The sequence below is a fragment of the Staurois parvus genome, unplaced genomic scaffold, assembly GCF_062004578.1.
Source record: "Staurois parvus isolate SC_StPar_1 unplaced genomic scaffold, SC_StPar_1.0 ptg000469l, whole genome shotgun sequence".
Classification (NCBI taxonomy): domain Eukaryota; kingdom Metazoa; phylum Chordata; class Amphibia; order Anura; family Ranidae; genus Staurois; species Staurois parvus.
In genome coordinates, this window is record NW_028318265.1 from 2,961,877 (window position 1) to 2,984,188 (window position 22,312).

The 22,312-nt window shown below is 41.1% G+C and overlaps 1 protein-coding gene across 14 annotated transcripts in view; it reads right to left on the reverse strand.

Moving 5' to 3' along the window:
* The window catches only part of C2CD5 (C2 calcium dependent domain containing 5), a 117,403-nt gene that overhangs the window by 56,230 nt on the left and 38,861 nt on the right, over positions 1-22,312 (reverse strand). For 5 of the 14 annotated variants that reach the window (XM_089689145.1, XM_089689146.1, XM_089689143.1 and 2 more), the window contains exons 9-12: positions 15,280-15,465; positions 11,319-11,404; positions 6,575-6,683; positions 753-818 (exon numbers count right to left, since the gene is read on the reverse strand). In XM_089689145.1, the coding sequence (XP_089545271.1) occupies positions 753-818; positions 6,575-6,683; positions 11,319-11,404; positions 15,280-15,465 (447 nt within the window). The remainder of the gene's footprint in view (positions 1-752; positions 819-6,574; positions 6,684-11,318; positions 11,405-15,279; positions 15,466-22,312) is intronic. The other 9 variants (XM_089689154.1, XM_089689152.1, XM_089689150.1 and 6 more) reach the window with 3 other exon arrangements.

The following is a 22,312-nucleotide window of genomic DNA, read 5'->3' on the forward strand; positions in this document are numbered from 1 at the left end:
TTACGTCGCGCTATTCCACCCATTTAGGAGTACAGCCGGGTGCATTCACATCATGGTGAGTGTGGCTAGTAATACTGAAGGTATGCCCTAGCTAGACACTCAGTTGATGGTTAAGTCTGTGCCCCACCCAGCTGCTTTCTGACTTTGAGTCAGCTCGAGTATAAAGGTTGAGCATGCCCACAAACATGGCCATCAAGTGGCTGTGAAGAAATGAATCATGGGAGATGTAGTTTGTTTCTGAGGTTTCAGCAGCTAGCACAACATTTGGAAATGATGTGCTAGCTGTGCATAAACCCTTCCAGGATCGCTGTTGGAATGTAAAAGTAGAAGCACAAGAGAATGATCAGGAAGGAAATGTATCTAGTCTTACAGAGGTAATGGACATTTTAATGAAGAGAATTATTTAAGCATGGATATTGCATTGAGTGTTTTGCCAGATATGTAAAGATATATGCTGGCTTTAAGCGCATGTTAAGAATTCCTTTAAAATGGATGACTAGCCTAACAACATATCATTTTCCTCTAACATTTGGAAAGATTGTAGTATTCCACATAATATTGCACAATAAGAAACTGAGTAGCGCATGCATTAGACAGGACATGTAACATATAGAGCTGGTCACCGGATGTTACCCAGCAGCAGCTGAGTGGCCAGCAAAGGGAATTTAGATCATTCTAGACCTTCACTGAGCAGCCATAATTTTTGTTGTTGTATAAAAATATAAAGTTTCATGAAAGGACTAATGCAATACCTGCATTGTAACTATTCCAGTCTAGCAGTTTGTAAGATCTGGTGTTAACCATTATTCCGCCACAGGCTGGGTTTAAAACAGCAAATTAGTAGGTCAGTAAGAGAAGAGAAGACAGTTCAGACAATACTACAGAGACTGAAAAGACACACAGCACAGTTAATCAAAGTTTGGAACTGAGGAGGAGACAGAATCCATCATGGCTAAATGTATTATTTTGCAATGTCAGTTATAAAGATTTAAAAAGGTTATCAAGAAAATGACTTTTTCTTAAAACTGAAGTGAATCATTGCAGGCCCAACCAGTTATTGCCTGGGGCTAAGCAAAAACTCTTTAACCTTACAAATGAAAGATAATTACTTTTATGGTGTTCTTGTTTTATGGTTGTCATCAACGTGCTAACAAGAAGACTCAAATCAATTGACAATTAGGTGGAGCTAAAAGCCTTCCCTTCAGTCTTGCACATTTGTACAGGCTCCTTTCTGTACAGAAACTGCCTACTCTGATTTCACTGCAAACTGTGAGCTTCTCACAATGTACATTAGAAGTTGCAGCAAGTCAAATGAAGCATGCCTCATTTCCTTGCTGGAGGATATCCAGCATCATCCAGTCCTTGCCTCTTCCCACAACCTGACTACCCCTGGCCTGAGGTTCAGTTCTTTCAATTATGGAGGCTCAAGGCTGAGGGCTCGTGAGAGCTGTACTGAGGCAGGGTGCTGTAATATTTTCAGGAAGCCATGTACAGCACCCTGCAATGGTACGGCTTAGCCAACTCCACAGCTAGCAAGCAGTCATCTCCTCCTTTATTTGCACATTACATGACAAAGGATCTTTAGTCTTAACCATGGGACATCCAAAAACAGTCCAGCTGAGGTGGGGCAGCACAGCAAATGCCCATATAACAACCAGTCAGAAAAAGTGCTCAACATAACTCAGGCCAACATTAGCAGCTTTGTGTAACATCGTAAAAAGGAACTTTACAGGATAAGATCACTAACTCAAGAGGTTCAAAAGAGTGACCTCCGGAGGGTTGATAGAACCAGGCTGAGACAGTTTCACTAGGAAGAGTACAGGGTGAGCAATGTGTGTAATGTTCTGTAAAAAGGAACTAAGTAACAAATGAACGTCATGCGATCTTTGAAACAGAATAGTTAGAGATTATTCATTCCCACTGAGTACTTCATAGAATGGAATTCCTGGCCATGCACCACGCAAAGTAAGCAATAGTGGACTTTGTGAGAAGTTGACTGCCTAGTTTTTAGAAGTTTAGAGATGACCTAATTTGACAGGTCCCGGTTACACAGAACCTGGGTTTTAACAGTAAAACCATGGTCAGTGACTGAGAAGCAGGATGGTGGAACATCCTTTGGGACAGAAAATCTGGATGGTCTAGAATGGCCCACACAGAATCTGCCTGATATCGAAGTACAATGTCCTACTGGGTCAGACAGGTGAAATCCTTGGGTACTTGCAGAGCAGATGGAGAAAACATTTGGAAGGGGGAAAGCATAGACTATGCCAAACGTATCCCATTGCTAAGGCCCGAGGGCCCCCAAACAATGCATAAACAAAGTTTATTGGTGAACCTGGATGCCAGAAGGTCCATGTCCCCCACTTGTGACACAGAACATGGAACAGCTGTCAGTGGAGAGACCATTCTTCTGAATCCAGATACTGACAACTGAGGAAGTCCCTCTGGAAATGATCAACACATGGGATGTGCATGGCCGCCAGGGAAACCTAAAGTGCCACCCAAACCGGGATGAAATCAGCTTCTTTTTGAGCTGCACAACAATTGGTGCCTTCCTAACGGTTGATGTAGGCAACTGCTGTGGGATTGCCCCACTGAATCCTGGTTGAGAGACCCTGCAGTCAAAAGGTCCAGCATGGATGGAACAACTGAATTGCCCAGATTTCAAGGAGGTTGATGGGAAGCCAGGCCTTCTCCGAAGACCAAATCCCCTGTACTTTCAGGGTATCCAGTACTCCTGCCCCAGCATGACAGGCTGTCAATTGTCATGAGAATTTTCCAAGTCACAGGAATGATGGATTTTCCTGACTCCAGTGCCAGTTTATGCTTCCACCATGCCAGGAAGAGGTTGGCATTGATGGTAAGGCACAAGGGGCAATCCAGAGACTGAGTCTGCCTGTCCTAGGCAGCCAAAAAAGTGAGCTGCAATGGCCTGAAGTAACATTAGATGTATGGTATTGCCTTAAGGGAGGCTAGCATCAAAATAATAAACCCTTATGCAAAAGTGGATGCAACGGCAGTTTCTGGACTACAAATGTCCACACACCTAAGTTAAGAGATAGGAATTTTTCCTAAAGAAGAGAGACCCTGGATAGAATTGCATCCAAGACCAAGCTCATATACTCTAAGTGAGGAGTTGGATAAAGCATTGAGTCCTGAAAATGGAAGATCCATCCAAATCTCTATACCATCTGCTGGACATTAGCTGAAAGGAGCATGGGCTGACTGGTCTTTTAAAAGCAGATCTTCCAGAAAGCACACTATGCAGTATTCCCTGAGAACAAAGCAGAACTAGAACTGGGCAAGCACCTTGGGGATGACCCAAGACCCCTTGGAAAGGCTAAAGGAAAAGGCGACAAACTGATAATGTTGCATGCCCACAGCAAAATGCAAATCGCATTGATGAGGCAGAAAAACGGGGATGTGCAAGTAGGCAATCTTGGTGCTGAAGGGAGGCAATAACTGGCCAGGCCAATTCCATATAGAAATTTGAATCCAAGGGAAACCCGATGTAAAACTTTAGATCCAGAATGAAGCAAATACCTCCTTTCAGCTTGGAATTATGAAAAGGTTAGAGCAGAAACCCTGGAATATTTCCCTGACTGGAACAGGAATTATAACTCTCTGGGGGAGGATAACCCTCTGCTAGAAAGCAGTGCATTGATCTGCCCAATATCATGTGGAGGATAGCAAAGTTGAGAACATGAAGCTTGGTGAAGGCAGAGACAGAAACTCCAGTTTGTAGCCCCTGGATTCGACATAGATGTCTGGGATTTCTTGGGATCAGATGGCCAAGACGACCAGCAAAGGTCCCTCCCACTCTTACAAGTTAGGGTGCCCCTCTCATTGCAGGGAAGGCTTAATTCCAGACTGGGGGATGGGGTCTGAGGCCCAAACCCTCCACTGGAAGTGAATATTGGGCCTCTGAGAGATAAAAAAAAACCCCTCTTCTTAGTTTCAAGGGCTGAAGGATTACCTTGAGAAGCCCTTGCTTTCTTTTCCTAGAGTAGGAGGGCACTCTTACTTTCAGGGACTTCCTTGAATTGGGTATCCATGAAGTTACCAAAAAATACATTCTTCACTCTGCTGACCAACACTTCAGCTAAAGGATCCTTCGCAGGTGTATTCTGGAGAAGCGTATCCACTAATCCATCTTTGCAGTAGTGCAAGGCCATAGGCAGGAGCTCCATATAAATCCACCAAAATAGAGCCATGCACTTAGCCCAGATAGCAAGGATCTGGCAGACTTTCACGGATAAGACAGTAGGCTGCATGGCAGGACCAGTCAGAGAAAACAAGGCCTTTAAAGAGGACTTCTAACTTCTTGCCTATCAGGTCTTTAAAAAGAGGTATTGATCAGGCAAGAAATGGCTGGGCCCAAGAGAGGGAGGGACTGAGCATGTCTTAAAAAACAAATTATCAATGGGGTATTTCTGTGCAAAGCATTTAGGAGGGGCTACATTTCTTTTTTATTCAGGGTAAGGCTAGTCATGGTACAAAAACAATCTCAAAGAACAAGTGTACTAGGAAGGTTTTCACATGTTTGGCTACTTTTGGGGAATCCTGACAGGAGAACTAAGAGTAGGACAATTTGGACTGCTCTAAAACTAGGCATGTGCACGCCGCATCAAGAAGGATTGCACTGGTATTCTTAAGTTTGGGAAAAATCTCAGAAGTTACCATCTCTTCCTGAGCCAATTCCTCATAAGCAAAGAATACGTCATCCTCTTCATGAGGGAACATGACAGCTGGGAAAAGAAAAGTCAGAGACAGACTTTGGAAGACAAGCTGAAGGAGCCTGCATGCCACCCCTGAAGTCTGCAGCCTCCAAAAAGGCATATGTTAGACATGGTGGCTGCAAACTAGACAGGCAGGAGAAGGAGTAAGCGCCAAGTTAGCAACAGAGGCCTCAGATGAAGGGAGAGACTCAGACTGGGGGCATTTGTCAGGGAGAGAATGAGAGAGAATAAAGGTCTATGGAAGAGAGATTAAACCGTGCCCATCCAGAACTGCTAGCTGGGATGGGCTGGCGAGTCTCCCTGATCCATTAATCTTCATCTATAATCTGCCATGTGTGATAAGGAATGTCACCCAAGGGGAACTCATAACCAAACACTGCAGAATGGGAAGGGTTAAGCCTTATGTTTCAGGCACTGTAGGTAGCCAGAGCCCAGGAGACATCTAAGGATCACTGTACTGTTATGGTGAAGTGGGAATAAAAGGCCCAGCCAGTCAGTGTGAACCAGATAGGAGAATGGCATGCACATGTGCAATAAGCACAGAGAAATTTAGGTTGCACGGGTGCAATGGCAGCCTCATGTGGTGGTCCATGCAACGGAAGGAGGTCAGAAAGGTGTTAAATTTAAAAATAACTGTTGCTCCCACGCCATGGCCAAAACACACAATTTAAATGTGTAGCAGCAAGTGGTCCTCCACCAGACCACAGCGGAACTGGAGGATCAGCAAAACAGGCACCAGTAAAAGGCACTTAGCTTTGACTTACTTGAGAAAAAAAAAAAAAAAAGACGTTTCACCTGCGGACACTTGGAAAAAACTAGGCCTGGCTTGAAAGTAGAGGGATTATCTTGGGATGTCCTCTCAAGTTTTTTCCTCTCAGTTTTCACCTGAAGGTAGCTGCATATAACCCCCTGGTTAAGACCAAAGAATCTGTGTCCTGTACTGTATGATTAAGAAATAATTTTATTTGTTTTTGTGTTTAGATATCCATTAAGTCTGTTAATGCCAATTGTTTTGGCAGTTTTCTCCCGGTTCATCTCTGTCCTCCAGGAAAGGCCAAGGAAAGGAGCATTTGCTTTGTAGAGGAACTCTAACCACACTGCTGTTGACTAAGCAATGGGGTAATATGGGCTTTACACACACACACACACACACACACTACAGTATATATATGCTATTTGTTTAATTCAGCTTAAGTTTACTGTACAAGAAAGGAGCCAATACAAGCCATACATTTGACTAGTGTCATGAAATCTCACCCCTTTCCTGATAAAGGTCTTCCATTTCAATGGGATGCTGCAAATGGTACTGAGCTCTGTCCTGCCCAGACAGGCCTATTACTGACTGTAGGAAAGGTTATTATCTCCTGACAGGACAACAGTCTATAAATCTGCCTCACTGCCAGCTGTACACTCCTTTTGTCTTCTTTGCACAAAATTACATAAGCCAATTATGGTAGGTAAACTGAAAACAGCAAAATGGTTTTGGGATGCCAAAACAAGACTGGAACGTAACTGATAAACTGCTGGTAAAAAGAATACTAAAATAATGTGCTATATGCCCCTTTTTAGATATAACTTGTATAAATAGCAGTGCAAGTACCAACAATGTGTCTTAAGGAAAAACAAAATACATAAAGGACAGACAGGGCATCATGGACAACTTTCATGGAGTGAAATGTTTCAGTCCCAGAACTTCCATATAAAGTAAGAATCTAAAGTGAAATACTAGTAAATTTGAACTGTTCTTTAAATGGGAAAACCAAGCTTCCTTATTGACAATGGACATGCTGGCAATCACATTGGGAAAAGTTTAAGAAGTAGGCAAGCAGACATACCCGGATTGTGAATCCGATCCAGAAGCTTCACAGATCGAGCACTGACAACACCACCAACATGAACAAGGAAGCCTGGAGGAAAAGCTGTCAGGGTGAAAAATGGGAACTCCTACAAAACATGTTGAAAAGGATAAAAAGTGATTAAAGTGATAAAGAAAAAGAACATTCATTTTAAATATCAAGATCGGGGAATAAAAATGTCTCCAGGGATAATTCCATCATCGCTGCAAAATCACCAATACATCAATACTACATGTTGTGATTTTCACAACCAGATAGAGAATGACAGGAGATATTCTGTAAAGGAATGTCAATGGTGTCATTCTTCCACCCCAGCTTGCTGACTAGATAGTGAAAGAACAGCAGTAGAAGAGATCCTTCCTCTGCTCTATCCTCTTGTCACAATTGTTTTTGTCAATACATTTACATGCAGTACACCTAACTGGATCCTAATATTTCCCCTCCTCCTCCCAGTGAAAGTACTGGTGTACAATGGTTTGCAAAAAGCTGAAATCAAGTCAAATTCAGGTATTTACCCTTGCTGCATTAAAGTGTATGCACCGCCCAAACCTATTATTAGCTTTGGCTAGAACAGTAAGGAATTAGAACAGGTTTTTGTTGCTGTCTGTGTCCTGTGTAGATTTATCCTCATTTTGTCCTAGTCACTATTTTCACTGAAACAAAGTTATGGGGAATGCATAATTTTGGAAATGTTTTCCAGAGAGGAGAGGGTAAATCTTCAACTGAGGAAACTCGTCCCAAAGATATCTATGTAGGGAATACTTTTCACTTCATACACATTTCCTCTTATTTCTTCCTCTTAAATCTTCTCAATAAGACAGAAACAGTAAAACATTAAACTGACAGAGATTTTAGTACAGAAGAAAAACACAGAGCACATCAGCATATTACAGAGCTTCCTTTAATGTAAAAGGTTAAAATCCAAAGTGATGTACTCACAAATAAAACACTTGTAATCCTTGTGTCTATCTTCAGGCAAAAGAGAGCTGGATGGTACCTAACCCCCTTAAGCCTCATGAGGGGGAAGGTCCTCAAAATGCATCCATAAAACAGTGCACTTCATGTGTCCAACGGTAGCTGGGGCTTGCTGATGGTGGTTATGTGAGCAGGAAGCTGAGATAAAAGTGATCTGTGTGCTTTAAACCAGGGCTCAAATTTCAAGTCCTGAGCTACTAGACAGGCCTTAAGAGTTACTCACCACCAGTTGCCCCACCCAACCCCTACCCTGCTACACCCCTAATGCTGCCCCTTAACACCCTCATAATTTATTTCATGAAATTACACTGTTAAATGTTTTATGCCAAAGAGGACTACATATCCCAGGAATACATAATACTGCAATGCAGAATACCATCAGCTACAGAGGACTAAATCCTAGCAATACATTTTACTGCAATGCAGACTAGCACCAGCTATAGAGGACTACATATCCCAGTAATGCATAATACAGCAGTGCAGAATATTACCAGCTATAGAGGGGTACAGATCCCAGCAATACATTATACAGCAATGCAGAATACCAACTGCTATAGAGGACTACAAATCCGGAGTCCCCATAAGAATCCTTCTTTACATCAGGTGTCCCATCAGAGACACCCCTTATATCAGGTGTTCTACTTTATATCAGATGTTCCAATCAGAGTCCCCCTTTAGATTAGTTGTCCCCATCAGAGTCCCCCTTTACATCAGGTGTCCCCATCAGAGTCCCCCTTTACATCAGGTGTCCCCATCAGAGTCCCCCTTTACATCAGGTGTCCCCATCAGAGTCCCCCTTTATAGCAGGTGTCCCACTTTACATCAGGTGTTCCAATCAGAGTCGGCCCTTACATCAGGTGTCCTATCAGAGTCCCCCTTTATATCAGGTGTCCCCTGGGACACACTCACCACTGTGTTATTTCCACTCGCCAAATGCGAGTAGTCAAGTAGAAATTTTGAGGCCTGCTCTGAGCATTACAAGTGCCATCGATTCCATCTAACCTCCATTTGTTTGCCAAAGGCCGCAAGCAACAATATGAAGAAACCTGTCTGATGTAAGGTTTGGCAATCAGCAAACAAAAGGAGGTTGAATGTTATCTTTGGCTAAGGCACTTTTTGCTAAGAATGAACAGACCACACATCTGCCCAGTTTCCTGCTCACATAACCACTCAACAGGCACCCCCCTCCCCACCTCGACTTATGGACAGGTGACACTCGTTGTTAGGGGCGAGCTTTGGAGATATTCTTTATCAGTGTCCTTTTGCTTGCAGATGGCAATGAGCAGCAAGATAGATAAAATAGTTTTGATGCACGGACTGCCTGTGTCTCATTACTTTAGCCACCTCCCACCTGGCCTATTATAATAATATGGCCGAATGAGTGCTCTGCTATCTTGGGTGGACATCATAAGATGTCCTCTCGCTTGTGTACCTCATGCGTGCCATAGTGGCCCTAGTATCGTGTGGTCTCTGTAACCAATCACAAGTCGGTTGTACACATTGGTTTTCATTCATAGCCATTGTGTACTATTGTGATCCCTGTGTCACACTGGTCACATAGGTGTGGCCAAACACAGCTATACAGTAATCATCACTGTAATAAAAAATCATAGCATAAAGCAAAAATAAAAAAAATATTATTTTGTAAACGCTGATCACCTCTCCAAAGCAGTACAGTGTCACTGTAGTGACACTGTACTGCTATGGTGACAGTATGTTAAAAAATGCAATTAAAAAAAGGTTTTAAAAAAATGAAAAACCTTTTTTTTTTTTGTTACACACTATCACCAGTCAGTGTCCTTATTCATTGCCACACCAGTCAGTGTCCTTGTTCATTGCCACACCAGTTAGTGTCCCTGATCACCACCACACCAGTCATATGGTGACTCTGTACTGCTCTGGTGACAGTGTATAAAAATTAAATTGCATTGATTTGGGTGTAGTACACACGCCTAAATTTCTGAATAATGATTATTGATTTTCAAATTCTTATAACAGAAACGAAGAAAAATTTGTTTTAAAAATTTTCAATATTTTTTCGTTTATATAGCAAAGAAAGAAAAACCCAGTGGTGATTAAATACCACCAAAAGAAACCTCTATCCATCTCAAAAAATGATCCAAATTTCATTTGGGTACAGTGTTGCCTGACTGAGTAGCTGGCATCCAAATCGTGACAGTGTTGAAGTTTGAAAATGTGTCCGGTACTGAAAAGGTTAAAGAAAGCTCTGCAATGTCCCAGTGTATTTGTGTTCTTCTGTTTTAGTGGTCTGAGCACTCCACTCTGTTATACAAAAGCTACAAGACTGGGGCGATTTTATTCTGCCAATAACAGTGAGCTACACACTTCTGATTTATTTCTATTTATACTTATATTCTTCTGTGTTACCGTTTATGTTAAAACAAGCTTCAGTTTGCAATAACGTTTTAGGGAATTTTTGCATTATTAATGTCTCCATCTGGAGGAGTTCAGCTGTAACTACTGTAGATTAAAGAAGCCCTGTCCCAAAACTACCTTTGCAAACTCCACTTTTCACAACTTTCCTCTCTCTGCTGACCCTTAGACAATGATAAGGCCCCTTTCACACGGGTAGACCAATCGGGTTCACCTGTCAGTTTTTTAGGCAGACCTGATCGGACCCTCCATTCTGCTCTATGGAACGGAGGGTGGAAGCAGACGTGTCCGTTTACACCAGCCTACATCCAATCCGATCCAATCCACTAACAACAAACAGATGGGGATCCGCTCCCCATCCATTTAGCAGATCAGAATCGGATGGCAGTCGGATGTAAACGGACAGCCGGTCTGCTTACATCCAACTACCCATAGAGGAGAGTGGGCTGTGTCTGTGTCCGCTCTGCATAAGTGAAGGAGGCACGGACCAGCCACCCGCCTGCTCAGCAGGGATCAGAGGACAGATCACCTGCTGAGAAAGCGGACTACTCGTGGACTTCCAAACACCAAAAATACAAATATTTGTACAAAAATTCTCAACAGTACATTTGATGATAATACAAATATCATTTGAATGTACTTAAACATTTACTTTTTTACATTCCATTTTTGAGTGAATGGACATTCCTGAACAAAAACTACATTTACTTTTAGAAAATTGTTTGTTCGAGAAATGTTTTCTATCCTCCTCCAAATTTTTTTGTCACTGCAGTCGAAAATGAATGTCAATTTGGCCCCACTAGCAGTTAGAAAATCAAATGAACATTCTTAAAGAGAAAAAAATTAAAAAATTCTACTAGTGAATGGCCAGCTTAAGTTTTTCAGTTTTCATTCTATACACAGAGGAACACACAGTCGATATGTGGCTAACAATGGACAAGATGGAATTTCTGACACATGCATTGATAAAATGTTGTACAATGTGCACTTCCACTAAAACCAGCCCAATCTGCTTTGTCACACAGGCAAGTATTACATTCTAGAAGTCATTTCGCTCCAAGGAGCAGGGCCCTCCTTTCCCTCTTGTATTGAACTGTATTGTTGCTGTATTGTCTCCCATTATATTGTAAAGCGCTGAGCAAACTGTTGGCGCTATAATCCTGTATAATAATAATTTCAAGTGTGTCATTTCCTTATCTTTAGTTACTCTATTCAGCACAAATGTCGGACAAAATGTCACTATATGCCACACTGCAGTTACAGATCTCACCCTTTTGTGAAGGCAATGTAGGGGTCTCACACAATGTTCATACCTCTGCTCCAATATGTACTATTAAGATATAATTAGACTCACCCGTTGCTCCAGAGCGGATTGTGTCTGTTGTCGGAGTAATGCTTTAAAAGCTCCACCTTCTCTGCCGGCACTTCCACTCCCCATCCCTACAGGGTGAAATGATGCTCAGAAATAAGACGCACAGTCAGAGAACTGACACTACACTAAACTTGTAAAGATGCTGAGGACACGCCAACATTTGTGTGCACTTTAAATAAAGGTTTCATTTTACTGACTGGGGAGGTCCAAAGATACAGAACCTGGAGGAAATATAATATCCAAGAACACAAGATAGATTTCATTTCTTGATAGTCACACAAAAAGGCACTCTTCTAACAAATAAAACAAAATTGGAATATTTAGACTTTATCAGTGTGTTCTTAAAAGGAACTGTCTGTGCTTACAACAGCCACCAATTAGATTCAGTCTTAAATTTCATCAAACCAATGCAGCAGTACCTGACCAGTTCATGCATTAAGAAGGCTATGTTATTATATCAAAGGATAGCACAAAGATTAAAGTGAGATTACAGGCATCCCCTACAAAGCCCTCAGGTTTACTGCACTGGGGTTTTCAAATTACATGACACAAATCAGGTAAATTGTGGTGCCTGTGCAGTTATTGGCTGTGTTAACAGATGTCCAATACAGATCAGCCCCTGCTGCAGCCACTTACCTTGTGACTTGCTACAAAGCCACAATGGTGCAGCTTGATCACCGAGCAAGAGGAGACTGAGGGAATAATTCTGACTGCAGCAGACTGATGACATCATTTCAGCCTAGGCAAAGTCACTAATGGATTTGCTGGAAGGTAGGTCCCACACTTGCATCTGTTAATATCAGATTTTTATTTTCTCACAGATTGAAGCTAAAGCCTAACTCTAATAGGTGGCTATGGGCAACACTGACAGTTCCACTGTAGCAATATGTTTAATTGCTGCAGAACTTCTTAAAGGGTCCACTTTTCCTTTCAGTTTGAGAAACAATCACAATATTTCAGATACAGGAATAAGAAATAGATCTAACAAGACTTTAGACTATACTATGAAAGCAGATTGCTACAAAAAGGCAGAATGCAGCAGGTCAGGTGTTGCCCACAGCAACCAATTCAGTTTTAATTTTTTTACCTACCCTAAGGAAGGTTATTTTTTGAGAGCCTTTCTTACTTAACGTAAACTAGAAGAGATAGCACCTATACATGTTAGTTTAAAGTTGAAATCCCAGCACAAAAGTTACATTTTTTTCACACTTTGTTTTTTAACCTTAGGAGAACAAAAGAAAGCCTTCTACTAAAGTTTTCTGTTCTATAGAACAGAATTGAGTTTTTCCATGACCTGGACAATGGAAAAGTTTTTGTTGATTTCAGAAAAGCTGCATATACTATTATAGCAATAGAAAGGGCTCTTTTTCGATAAAGCTTTTATCCCCTGGGGCTCACCTTCCCATTGCTTCTCCGTCCATCTTCTTCTTCCCCTCATTTCCTATGTGTCTATGTATACCCTGTCATTATCTTTTCTTTGCTCCTTTCATGCCCAAAGTTCATTGAAGCATAAATGCCCTGGTCAGGTTTAGCAGCATCAGTCAATTTGACTATAACTCTATGACTAATTTGTCTACAGTAATAATTTTTACCTTTAAAAAGAAAATGTAAAAGGATTTTATTTCAAACACTGTTTAAAACAAATTCTGCTCTGTTTTTTGTTATTGGCTGAAACACTAATGTATTTTTTATTTAAACTATAATGTACATAGTTAAGTTGAAAGAAAAAAAAAAAAGAAAAAAGAAAGGATATTTAGTCCAACAGAAAAAAAAAATGTATGATCCTTTTCAAGCTAAAAGCACAGCACCCCTCATGAAGAGTTGTAACTAAAGCTCAACAGACCAGAGGATTGCTGAGTAAGTTCTTCTACTCGGCAACATCACCTACATACCCACAGACGGAGAAGATGAAACTTTAGCTTTCACTTCCAGACCACCATCTTATTTTCAGTGATTGTTAGAACTAAAACTTGATTGGTTGCTTTGGCCAAGACAACTTCTACTGTCGGTAAGATACTTATATCTGTGCATGTATACTGTGCTCAGATGAAGCAGATGCAATGAAATCTAAGTCTACCGAACTAGGCAAGGAGATCACCCGATCCATGTAAAACTGATTGGATAAGGAAACACCATTAGGACTGGTATAGGCCTATGCTGGTTCTGCATGACTATACCACCCTAATGAGGCAGACATGTGAAATGTGAAGAAGTGGGAACGAGCAGTAATATATATTGTGTGTCTGGCCACACATGTTCAGGAATGAGGGTGACAGAGCAGGAAGGAGAGTGTCACCTGTACAGTACAAAATTCAAAATTCCAGGCATGAGGTTTAAAGGATCAGTTTGCCCAAAACAAAGATATTTAACATGTGGGTAGAAGCTAGCAAATTAAGTCATCTACCGGCTTCTTATAACTCTTTGGAAGTCTGAAAGTAGATTTCTATCATGGAAATGTTGGAGATACGGACTGCAAGATTAGCAGGATTTCTAATTTAATAATGTGCTTGTTGCAGTGTGGCTGCTCTCTAGAGAGCGGCGGAGCCTTGAGAGGGACTGCAGTATAATCTGTTTACGAAGAATAGAATTAGTGTAAAGATATAGAAATCAGTCCCAGATACAGTTATCTTTTGTCACAATAAAAGTATCTATAAGGAATCATCTCCAACTAATTAGGGAGTTGCAAAAGTGTCCCACTTTATCAGGAATTTAACATATTGTGCAGGAGGGATATGGCTGACTAATTTACTTCTACTATTATTTAATACTTGGTAAAAAATGGCTAATAATTCACAATACTGATTGTTTAGGTTTATGTCAAAAATTCAGCTAAATGGAGTCAATTATACATCCAGATCCCTCTTGCAAAGTAAATCTAAGTCCTAATGAAGGAGGGCACTTTTACAACCCCTGAAATGTGATGGTTATTAATTCTTCATAGCCTTTTATTTTGACAAATAAATACTGTGTGTGAACAAATTTTCACGGTTTGGCACTCCCATCCTTTTTACTCAACATAGGGAAATTTCCATAAGGGTTTGTTCAGATGGGCAGATGCAGCTTGCATTCAAATGCTTTTAATCTGAATTTGAGATCTGTTTGAAATACTTTTGAATGCCATAGGATCTCCTTGCATTTTACCTTTCTCTAAGCTGCATCAAGCCCTTTCAACATTCCCACTGACACATAAGGGGAGACAAGCAAACAAATGCCCTTGCACACAGGCCCTGAAAAAGATCACAGCTCCTCGGCGGTCATCACAAAGGTTCTCACCAGACAACTTTGTAGATATATTCATTTATCTCACCTTGTATGGGACACAGAAAAAGATATAAAATTGCTTAATTTTTAGTTTACAAGTGTGGACTACCACTACAGTTGTAGGCTGCATTCAGGAAGCACTGCACTCCAAACTGGTGTATATAACAAGAACAAGTACTTCTATACAATGCAAAATGTAAAACAGAATGGAATGTTCAAAAAATAAAGAAAAAAGAAAAAAAGAAAAGCATTTTATAGCTACAAATACTAAAATACCACATTGTCTCATCTGGATTTTGGATCAATCAAATGAAAAAAAAAGTGTGTGTCTAAATATGTTTATGCGGGATACTGTTCTTTTATTTTTGCAATAGTGGTTCACTAGCGGAAATAATTATGTTGTCTTTTATGTACATGCATGCACAGTTCACTTGGAACAACAAACTAAAGAAAGTTCTAAGACGGCAACACCAGATGATGCTCATGGACCAATAGTCTGTGATGCTGCCATCTTAAAATCAATCATGGTTAGTAACCACCAGGCACAACAAGAATGTGAATACGTGTTGAGTATCGTGCACAAATACATTGTTAGCATTGTGATGCAGTTCAAACTGCCACAAATAAAAAAAACGTGCTTGTGAAAAGTCAGCAACGGAAGGCAAAAGGTGGGCAATCCTACCAGCCGACAGCAGCATCTCGTCACTGAATGACACAGACTTCCTCAAAGGGCTGGCACGGCTAGCGGGTGATGGGGTCATGCCAGAGCCCAGAAAATGGCTATAGGACCCTTTAAGACTCAGGGGTTCACAGATAAGGGAAGGTGTACTGGGGCACATGAAAATCCTTGGCCCCAGCAGGGGGGGCCCTGTGGGGGTGGCAGACAAAGAATGGAATGTTCAGGTGGAGAAGAAAGATAAAGAGATATAAAGATATAAAAAAAAACAAATACAAATGAGAACATAAATGAAGATAAAAATAATAGCGGGGATATAACAGGGGAAGGAATAAATACCAAAACACAGATATATACTGCTTGCTTAAGAAATGCTACAAACAGTGTACATGGCGTTTTCATGGAGCACAACCATTAACAAACATTGCAGTGAAGTTATCAAAATCATGACTTCATATAAAAATATGCAAGTTTCCAAGCGTTTATAAAATTTTCAACCAGTTTGGTTTATTTGGAGTGACAAAACTACCCAGGCAGAGCCGTCTCACAAACCAAGAGACACTCTGATGTAATCGTGTTCAACTTACTAAATATAGAGGGCTATAACTGCAGCCTCTGATGTCCCCAGGTGGTATGGAGTGTATGTAGTTCTACAGAGTATTTTCAGAGACCTCTAACGCACTGCTGAAGATGGGTAGAGACTAGTTACATTCTACAGGTAGAGCTGAAGGATGGAACTACAATGCAGAAGACTGTTAGAGATTGGGAGCATGTTACATGAGACTGCTATAGATTACTGCCATTACAGCCTCTTTACAACTTAATCTACCCACTACTAACTGCTGGGGCTTGTGGGTCGCACCAGACGTTCCAACAGGCCACAGGTTAGGAACCAGGGCTATAATAAGCATGCTCCAAAAGTTGGGATCAGCTGCAACTGTTAGGCCTTGTTCACACAGTTCTCAGCTTGTATTAAAGCAGTGTGCACAGCGAGATTTTACAAAGCATTTGTAGAGCTTTCAGCTGGCTTTGAAGTACTATTCACCTCCAGTCTGGGAATGTTAATGGGAATGCTGTCACTTGAAACCCAGCTGTAGTCTTCAGTAAGTGGCAGTACTACTTGAAGCTTACTGAAGTCTGCTAACAGCTTGCTTAAAGTGGCAGGCAGCACTCCTATTAAAACATGCATTTCATATTCCCAAACTGGAGCTAAAAAGTTCTTTAAAGGTATCAACAAAGTTGCTTACCAAAAGCTTTTGAAATGCTTGCTGTACACACTGCTCTTATACAAGCTGAAGCCTTTGTGAACAAGACCTTGGAGTGAACATGTCACAAATATTGTGTATTATCAGTGTGACAGCAGGCACCTTCACATGGCTGCTTGTACCTTTTAAACCTAGTTAAAGAATTTCTAGGGAGAACCCAAAACTAGAGAATGTGAAATTAGCCAATTTTAACTTGCATCCCAAGTATGGTGTGTGAAAGAGCCTCCACGTTCCACAGGTAATCACCTTACTATTCCCTCTACGGATCAAGGTGAGAGGCAGAGAGGTACATACTAATCAATGGGGTGAACAGGGCTGCTGATAGAAGGGTACGGGCTGTACTCCCAGACTGGACTGGGCAAGAGCAGCAGGGGGGCTGGCAGGGGGTTAACTCATACCTGAGTGAACCATGCTAGAGCAACTGCTAGTGTTCTTCTGTGCTGCAGGGGGTGCCATCTCTCCAAAACTCTGGCTGGATTCAGCCACTTAACAGCATAGGAGAGGCTGAGTGTTAGAGTGCAGCGTGAGACATGGACACCACCAGGCAGGTGAGTTGGGGGGGGTCGCAGAGCAGGGTTGTGCATATGGCTATGGCAAAGGCATTAATTTAGAAAAAAAAAAAAAAGACATGGAAGCATGGGAGAAGGGCAGAAGGAGCCCTGGTGGAGAAAGTGCACTCCTCCCTTCCCTCATGATTCCTACTATCATGAAAATAGCAAACACAGCTAAGTTAGTAATAGGTTCAACTCGGAATCTGAAATTTTACCAATCCTGGTTAATATGTGTTGAGTAGATTAAAAAAAAAACCCAAACAGGTTAACAGCAGAAGCAACTTGACTGAAGACAGCTTTCTCCACTACTGTGAAACACAGAGCCCATTTAAAGTTAATGAAAATGCACTGTAGTAGTGCATTAGAGTGCCATTCAGATCACAACACACAGATATCAAAGGATTTAGACAACTGTGACAGATGATTTTCCTGTGCAATACACACAATTGACAAAGCAATAAGCAAGATGTTCCAACTATGTGGAAATATGTTCAAACCCAACAACTGTTAGATCCCCGATACCTGACTAACTTCATGTCTGTGGGTAACTGAAATCTTGGTGACCAAAACAAATGTATTTGTCAATTATCAGTAGCATTCTACCTGCTCTATATGCTATGACAATTCTGACACTCTTATTAGAACAAGTAATTCAGCAGACTGTTTTAACCAGTTGTAGTTCCTGGGCATTATACACGTCCCAAAAAAGTACAGAGGGAATATGTAGTACAATCTGTCTGTCTCATTGCCCTTACCCCACCTTCACACTTGCCAGGTGGGAGTTGCTGGGTAAACACAGCAGCCATAAAACAGAATGTTTATAAACATGGTTCAGACAGGAGAATGAGGGCTCTTTCAAACTGGAATGCATTCAAAATGCTATCTGCTGTGGGTGTGACTGTATTCCTAATGGCACCCCAAACGCAGACTGTAAATGCAGTGCATTTGCCTGCACCAGATCGCATGGTAATCATGCGCAGTACAATTTTGAAAAGTAGTGCATGCACTACTTTTGGTGTGATTCTGTGTGATTTCAGCCAGTTCAAATGAATGGGCTGAAAATTGTACTACACTGAATCAAACAGGAATCAGGTGTTGCCCAGCCCTGAGATAAAATGTAACTCCCATTTTCATTTATTTGCAGATCAAAAGGTATGAGCTTCAGTTAGGCCCCCTGCACACAGGGCCCATCATCCAGCTGCAGTGCACTCAGGAAGGACAGGTGCACCGTTCTGCCCTGCAGCAGGCAGCCTGTCACAGGTTATGGCAGACAGCGACCAGATGAGGCTGAACGAAGTACCGAGTGGTACCGGTGTTTAGGGCACTCTGTTCTCAGGTACTAATGTGCTATGAGGGACGCACTGCGTCTGGATGGCCCCATGTGCAGGGCCCTTTGACCTATGCAGGTGCAACACTGTAAGGACACGTACACGCATTTTAAACAGGCTCCTCAATGCACTAAAATTGCACCAAAGAAGTGCTTAAAGTGGTTGTAAAGGCTCAAGGTTTTTTAAAAAAACTTCTTTGTGCAGCAGTGCCCCCAGCCCCCTCAGTACATAGCAGAGCCTCATCATGATCCAGCAATGTGGACAACAGGCTCAACTGTCCCAGGTCTCTGTCTCCTCATTGGCTGAGAGAGCAAGCGGGCTGCTGTCAATCACACCCAGTCATCCAATGGGGGGGTGTCAAGCCGCGGCTGTGTGTGTGAATGGACATATGCAGCAGCGGGTGCCCTCATAGCAAGCTGCTTGCTGTGGGGACACTCGACAGGAGGGAGGGGCCGGGAAAGCCTGCAGGGGACATAAGAAAAGGAGGATCCAGGCTGCCCTGTTCAAAACCACTGCACACAGCAGGTAAGTATGGACATGTTTGTTATTTTTTAAAAAAAAGAAGAATTGCTTTAAACCTTTTTATAAAATACACTGCACCAGGATGCATGGTACTTTATTCCTTTGTGTTCTGGCGTGCTAAGATGCATGTGTGTTAGCAAGGTGCATTGGGGTGTAATAAATAAATCATTTTGCACCAAAAGAAAGCCTTGTTTGTCCTACAATAATATACTTATATTCTAATAATATCTTTGTCATCTTAATCTCAACATGACATAAGGTAAAACAAAGCTTAAAGCGGAACTTCACTCTCTCAATCAACATTAACTATTTTTAATCCTTGTGCTGCTAACATTAACAAATAGGAAGGCATATTATATTTGTTTGTTTTTATATTCCTTCAGTTGCTTCCTGGTTTCTGGCTCCAATCACCTCTAAAGTATATGAAACTGGAAGCGATGAGCATTCATCAGTTTCATCATCTGTTTCCTCAGATGTAAACAGTCCCATTTTAAAACTGGGAAAGTATCTGATCACATCGATCTTCGTGTGATCAGATGCTTTTAAGGGCAGAGGAAAGACAACATTAGACCCCAGATCTCTCCATCAAGAGTACCTGTCACTGGGTATAGCTATCATAGATAATATTTATATTTCTTCTGATAACCATAAAAGTGATTAACCCCTTCACGCCTAAGGGTAAAACAAATCTTAATGCCTAAGCACAATTTTGCAACATTGACATGTGTTAGTAAAACCGTACATAGCATCACAACTGCTTTGTACATCCAGGTGAATTATACCGTGTTTTTTTCTGGACAAATTTGGCTTTCATTTGGTGGTAAATGGTAATGGATATCTTCTGATTTTTTTTTTTTATTATCAAAGGAAAATTGGCCCAAAATAAAAGAAAAAAAAAATATTTTTTAAATGTAGCTGTGTGTTTCTACCATAACCTACCACCAAAGAACAACCCAAACAAATTTTCCAGCTCTTGACGATCGCAGCGATACCATATATGTGAATGTTATTTGTTGTATGTACCTGTAGTACATCCCAGAAACAATAGTGCACATTTTGTTTTGGGTTTTTTTGGGTTTTTTTGTTTTTTTTACCTAAAACACACTGACACTGCTACCAATTTAAAAAAAATAAAATTAAAAATCCTGACCGTTGACCCTGACCTTTTGACCTTTAACCCTGACCTTGACCCAAACACTTGCCCTGGCACTGAACTAGATCAAACCTTGATCTAGGTATTTTTTCTTTATTTTTTAATATTTATCGTTTGCTTTTTTTTTTGTTTTGTTTTTTTTAACAAACTTTTTTTTCTCTATGCCAGGAGTTAGCTACAATGTATCTCTCTCCTCCATTCATAGAGGAAAAAAAACAAGGGGGCGGGCTATACAGTGACTGATCACTGTGAGCCAATCAGAGGCTATCACAGCGATCTTGTGACCTGGAATCGGGAGTCCCGGGTCCTGATCGTTAGAACAGGACCTGGGGCTCTCAGTGCCACAGCTCCCCCCTTCCTGTGCTCATGCGCAAAGGTGAACACATATGTTGGTTCTGTATTAGCACAAACAGCGATCGTCCGATATGTGATATGTGAGGTATCACTGCGAACATCAGATCGAAGGACGAACTTCTAGCACCACACCTCCTTTGTAAAGTGGTAACCTATAAAGGCTTTTAAAGTGGCATCTATAGATAAGAACGTTTACGTTGATTGTCGCCATTGTACAGGTATGCGCAGTCTTACAGAATTACATGTTTGGTATCCATTTACTTGGCGTAACATCACCTTTTAAATTTTACCAAAATTTTACCAACTGGGTATTATCTTGTGTATTTGTGCAGTAAACTTCAAAACAATATCATTTGAAAAACCAATGCGCAAATACCATGTGACATAAAAAATTGCAACACCTACCATTTTATACTATAGGGCCTCTGCTTTAAACAATATATCATGTTTAGGGTTATAAGTAATTTTCTAGCAAAAAATACTGATTTCTACATGTAAACAAAAAAAAGTGTCAGAAAAGGCTTGGTCTTAAGCTCCAGAATCTTATCTGACATTGGGTGGAAACTGACTAAATGACACCGACATCTCCAGTGACACTAATACAGTGATCAGTGCTGATACTATACACTGTCACTGGCTGGGAGGGGGTTAACATCTACAAGCAATCAAAGGGTTAACTGTGTGCCTAATAATGTGTAATGTGTGCTGCTTTTACTACTAGATGTGACTGTTTTATCTTCCTGCTTTGTAAACACAGGGCTTTGAACTGTCATTTGCCAAGCTGATTAGCAGGTCCCAACCATAAATCACAGGCCAGGACCTGTTGATCGGCTTGTGCTGTAGTGAATGACAGCACAGATTTTTTTTTCTTTTTTTAAATTATTAGTATTGTTAAAGAGAAACTGGCCCAAAATAGCAAAAAAACTAATATATTACCATGACCTACTTGTTGGGAATGCAACAGCATGTACTATAATGTACTATATATAGTATTGTATGTTAATATCACTTGACCAGTAGATGGCACTGTACACTAAGGTTACCAGTTGTGCATATGTGTAAAACTTGTTGGTTCTCTCTCTTCCTCTCTCTCTCTTCAGGAAGTAAGATGTCTGCTGTTATACATTGCTGAAATGTGCTTTGTATGTTTGCAACTTAAGCAACACAAGTAAAGTCATAGTTCTGCCTCATCACTACCAGTGCCTTCTCTAACACATAACCAACACTACTACCAAAAAAAGCCCCAAATAATTCTCCTACTCCTGATGCTTTTGGCAACACCAAAATAACTTTATCTGTATATTATTTGTTGTTTGTACTCATAGTAAGGGCATGAAATAACGTGCATTTTGCTTTTTTGCTACCTAAAACACACTGATCCTAAGGCCATGTTCTTATCAGTGTGCTATGGTTTGGGCGCAGCCCGTTTATATGCGCATTGTACACACAGTTATAGGTGCAATCCCATTGACTCCTATTAGACTGTGCATTTTCTGAAAGTGCATCAAAGATGCAGCATGCAGGATTTTGATATTTTCATGAAAACGTATGGTTTAATAGAGGTCAATTGGTTGCACCTAAAACCGCGTATAAAACAAATAATTACATTGCACCCAAACTGCAGCGCACTGGTGTGAAGATGGCTTAATCCAAATCAAGCCCTGATCTAACTACTTTACCTTTGTGTAAAAACATAGAAATTATTATTATACAGTATTTATATAGCGCCAGAGGGTGTGCTCAGCGCTGTACATTAGCGAGGGGGACAGAACATGAGACAATACAGTATAATACAATACACAAGGGGTTCGAGGGCCCTGCTCTTTCGAGCTTACAATCTAGGAATAATGGCTGGTTTACACTTGA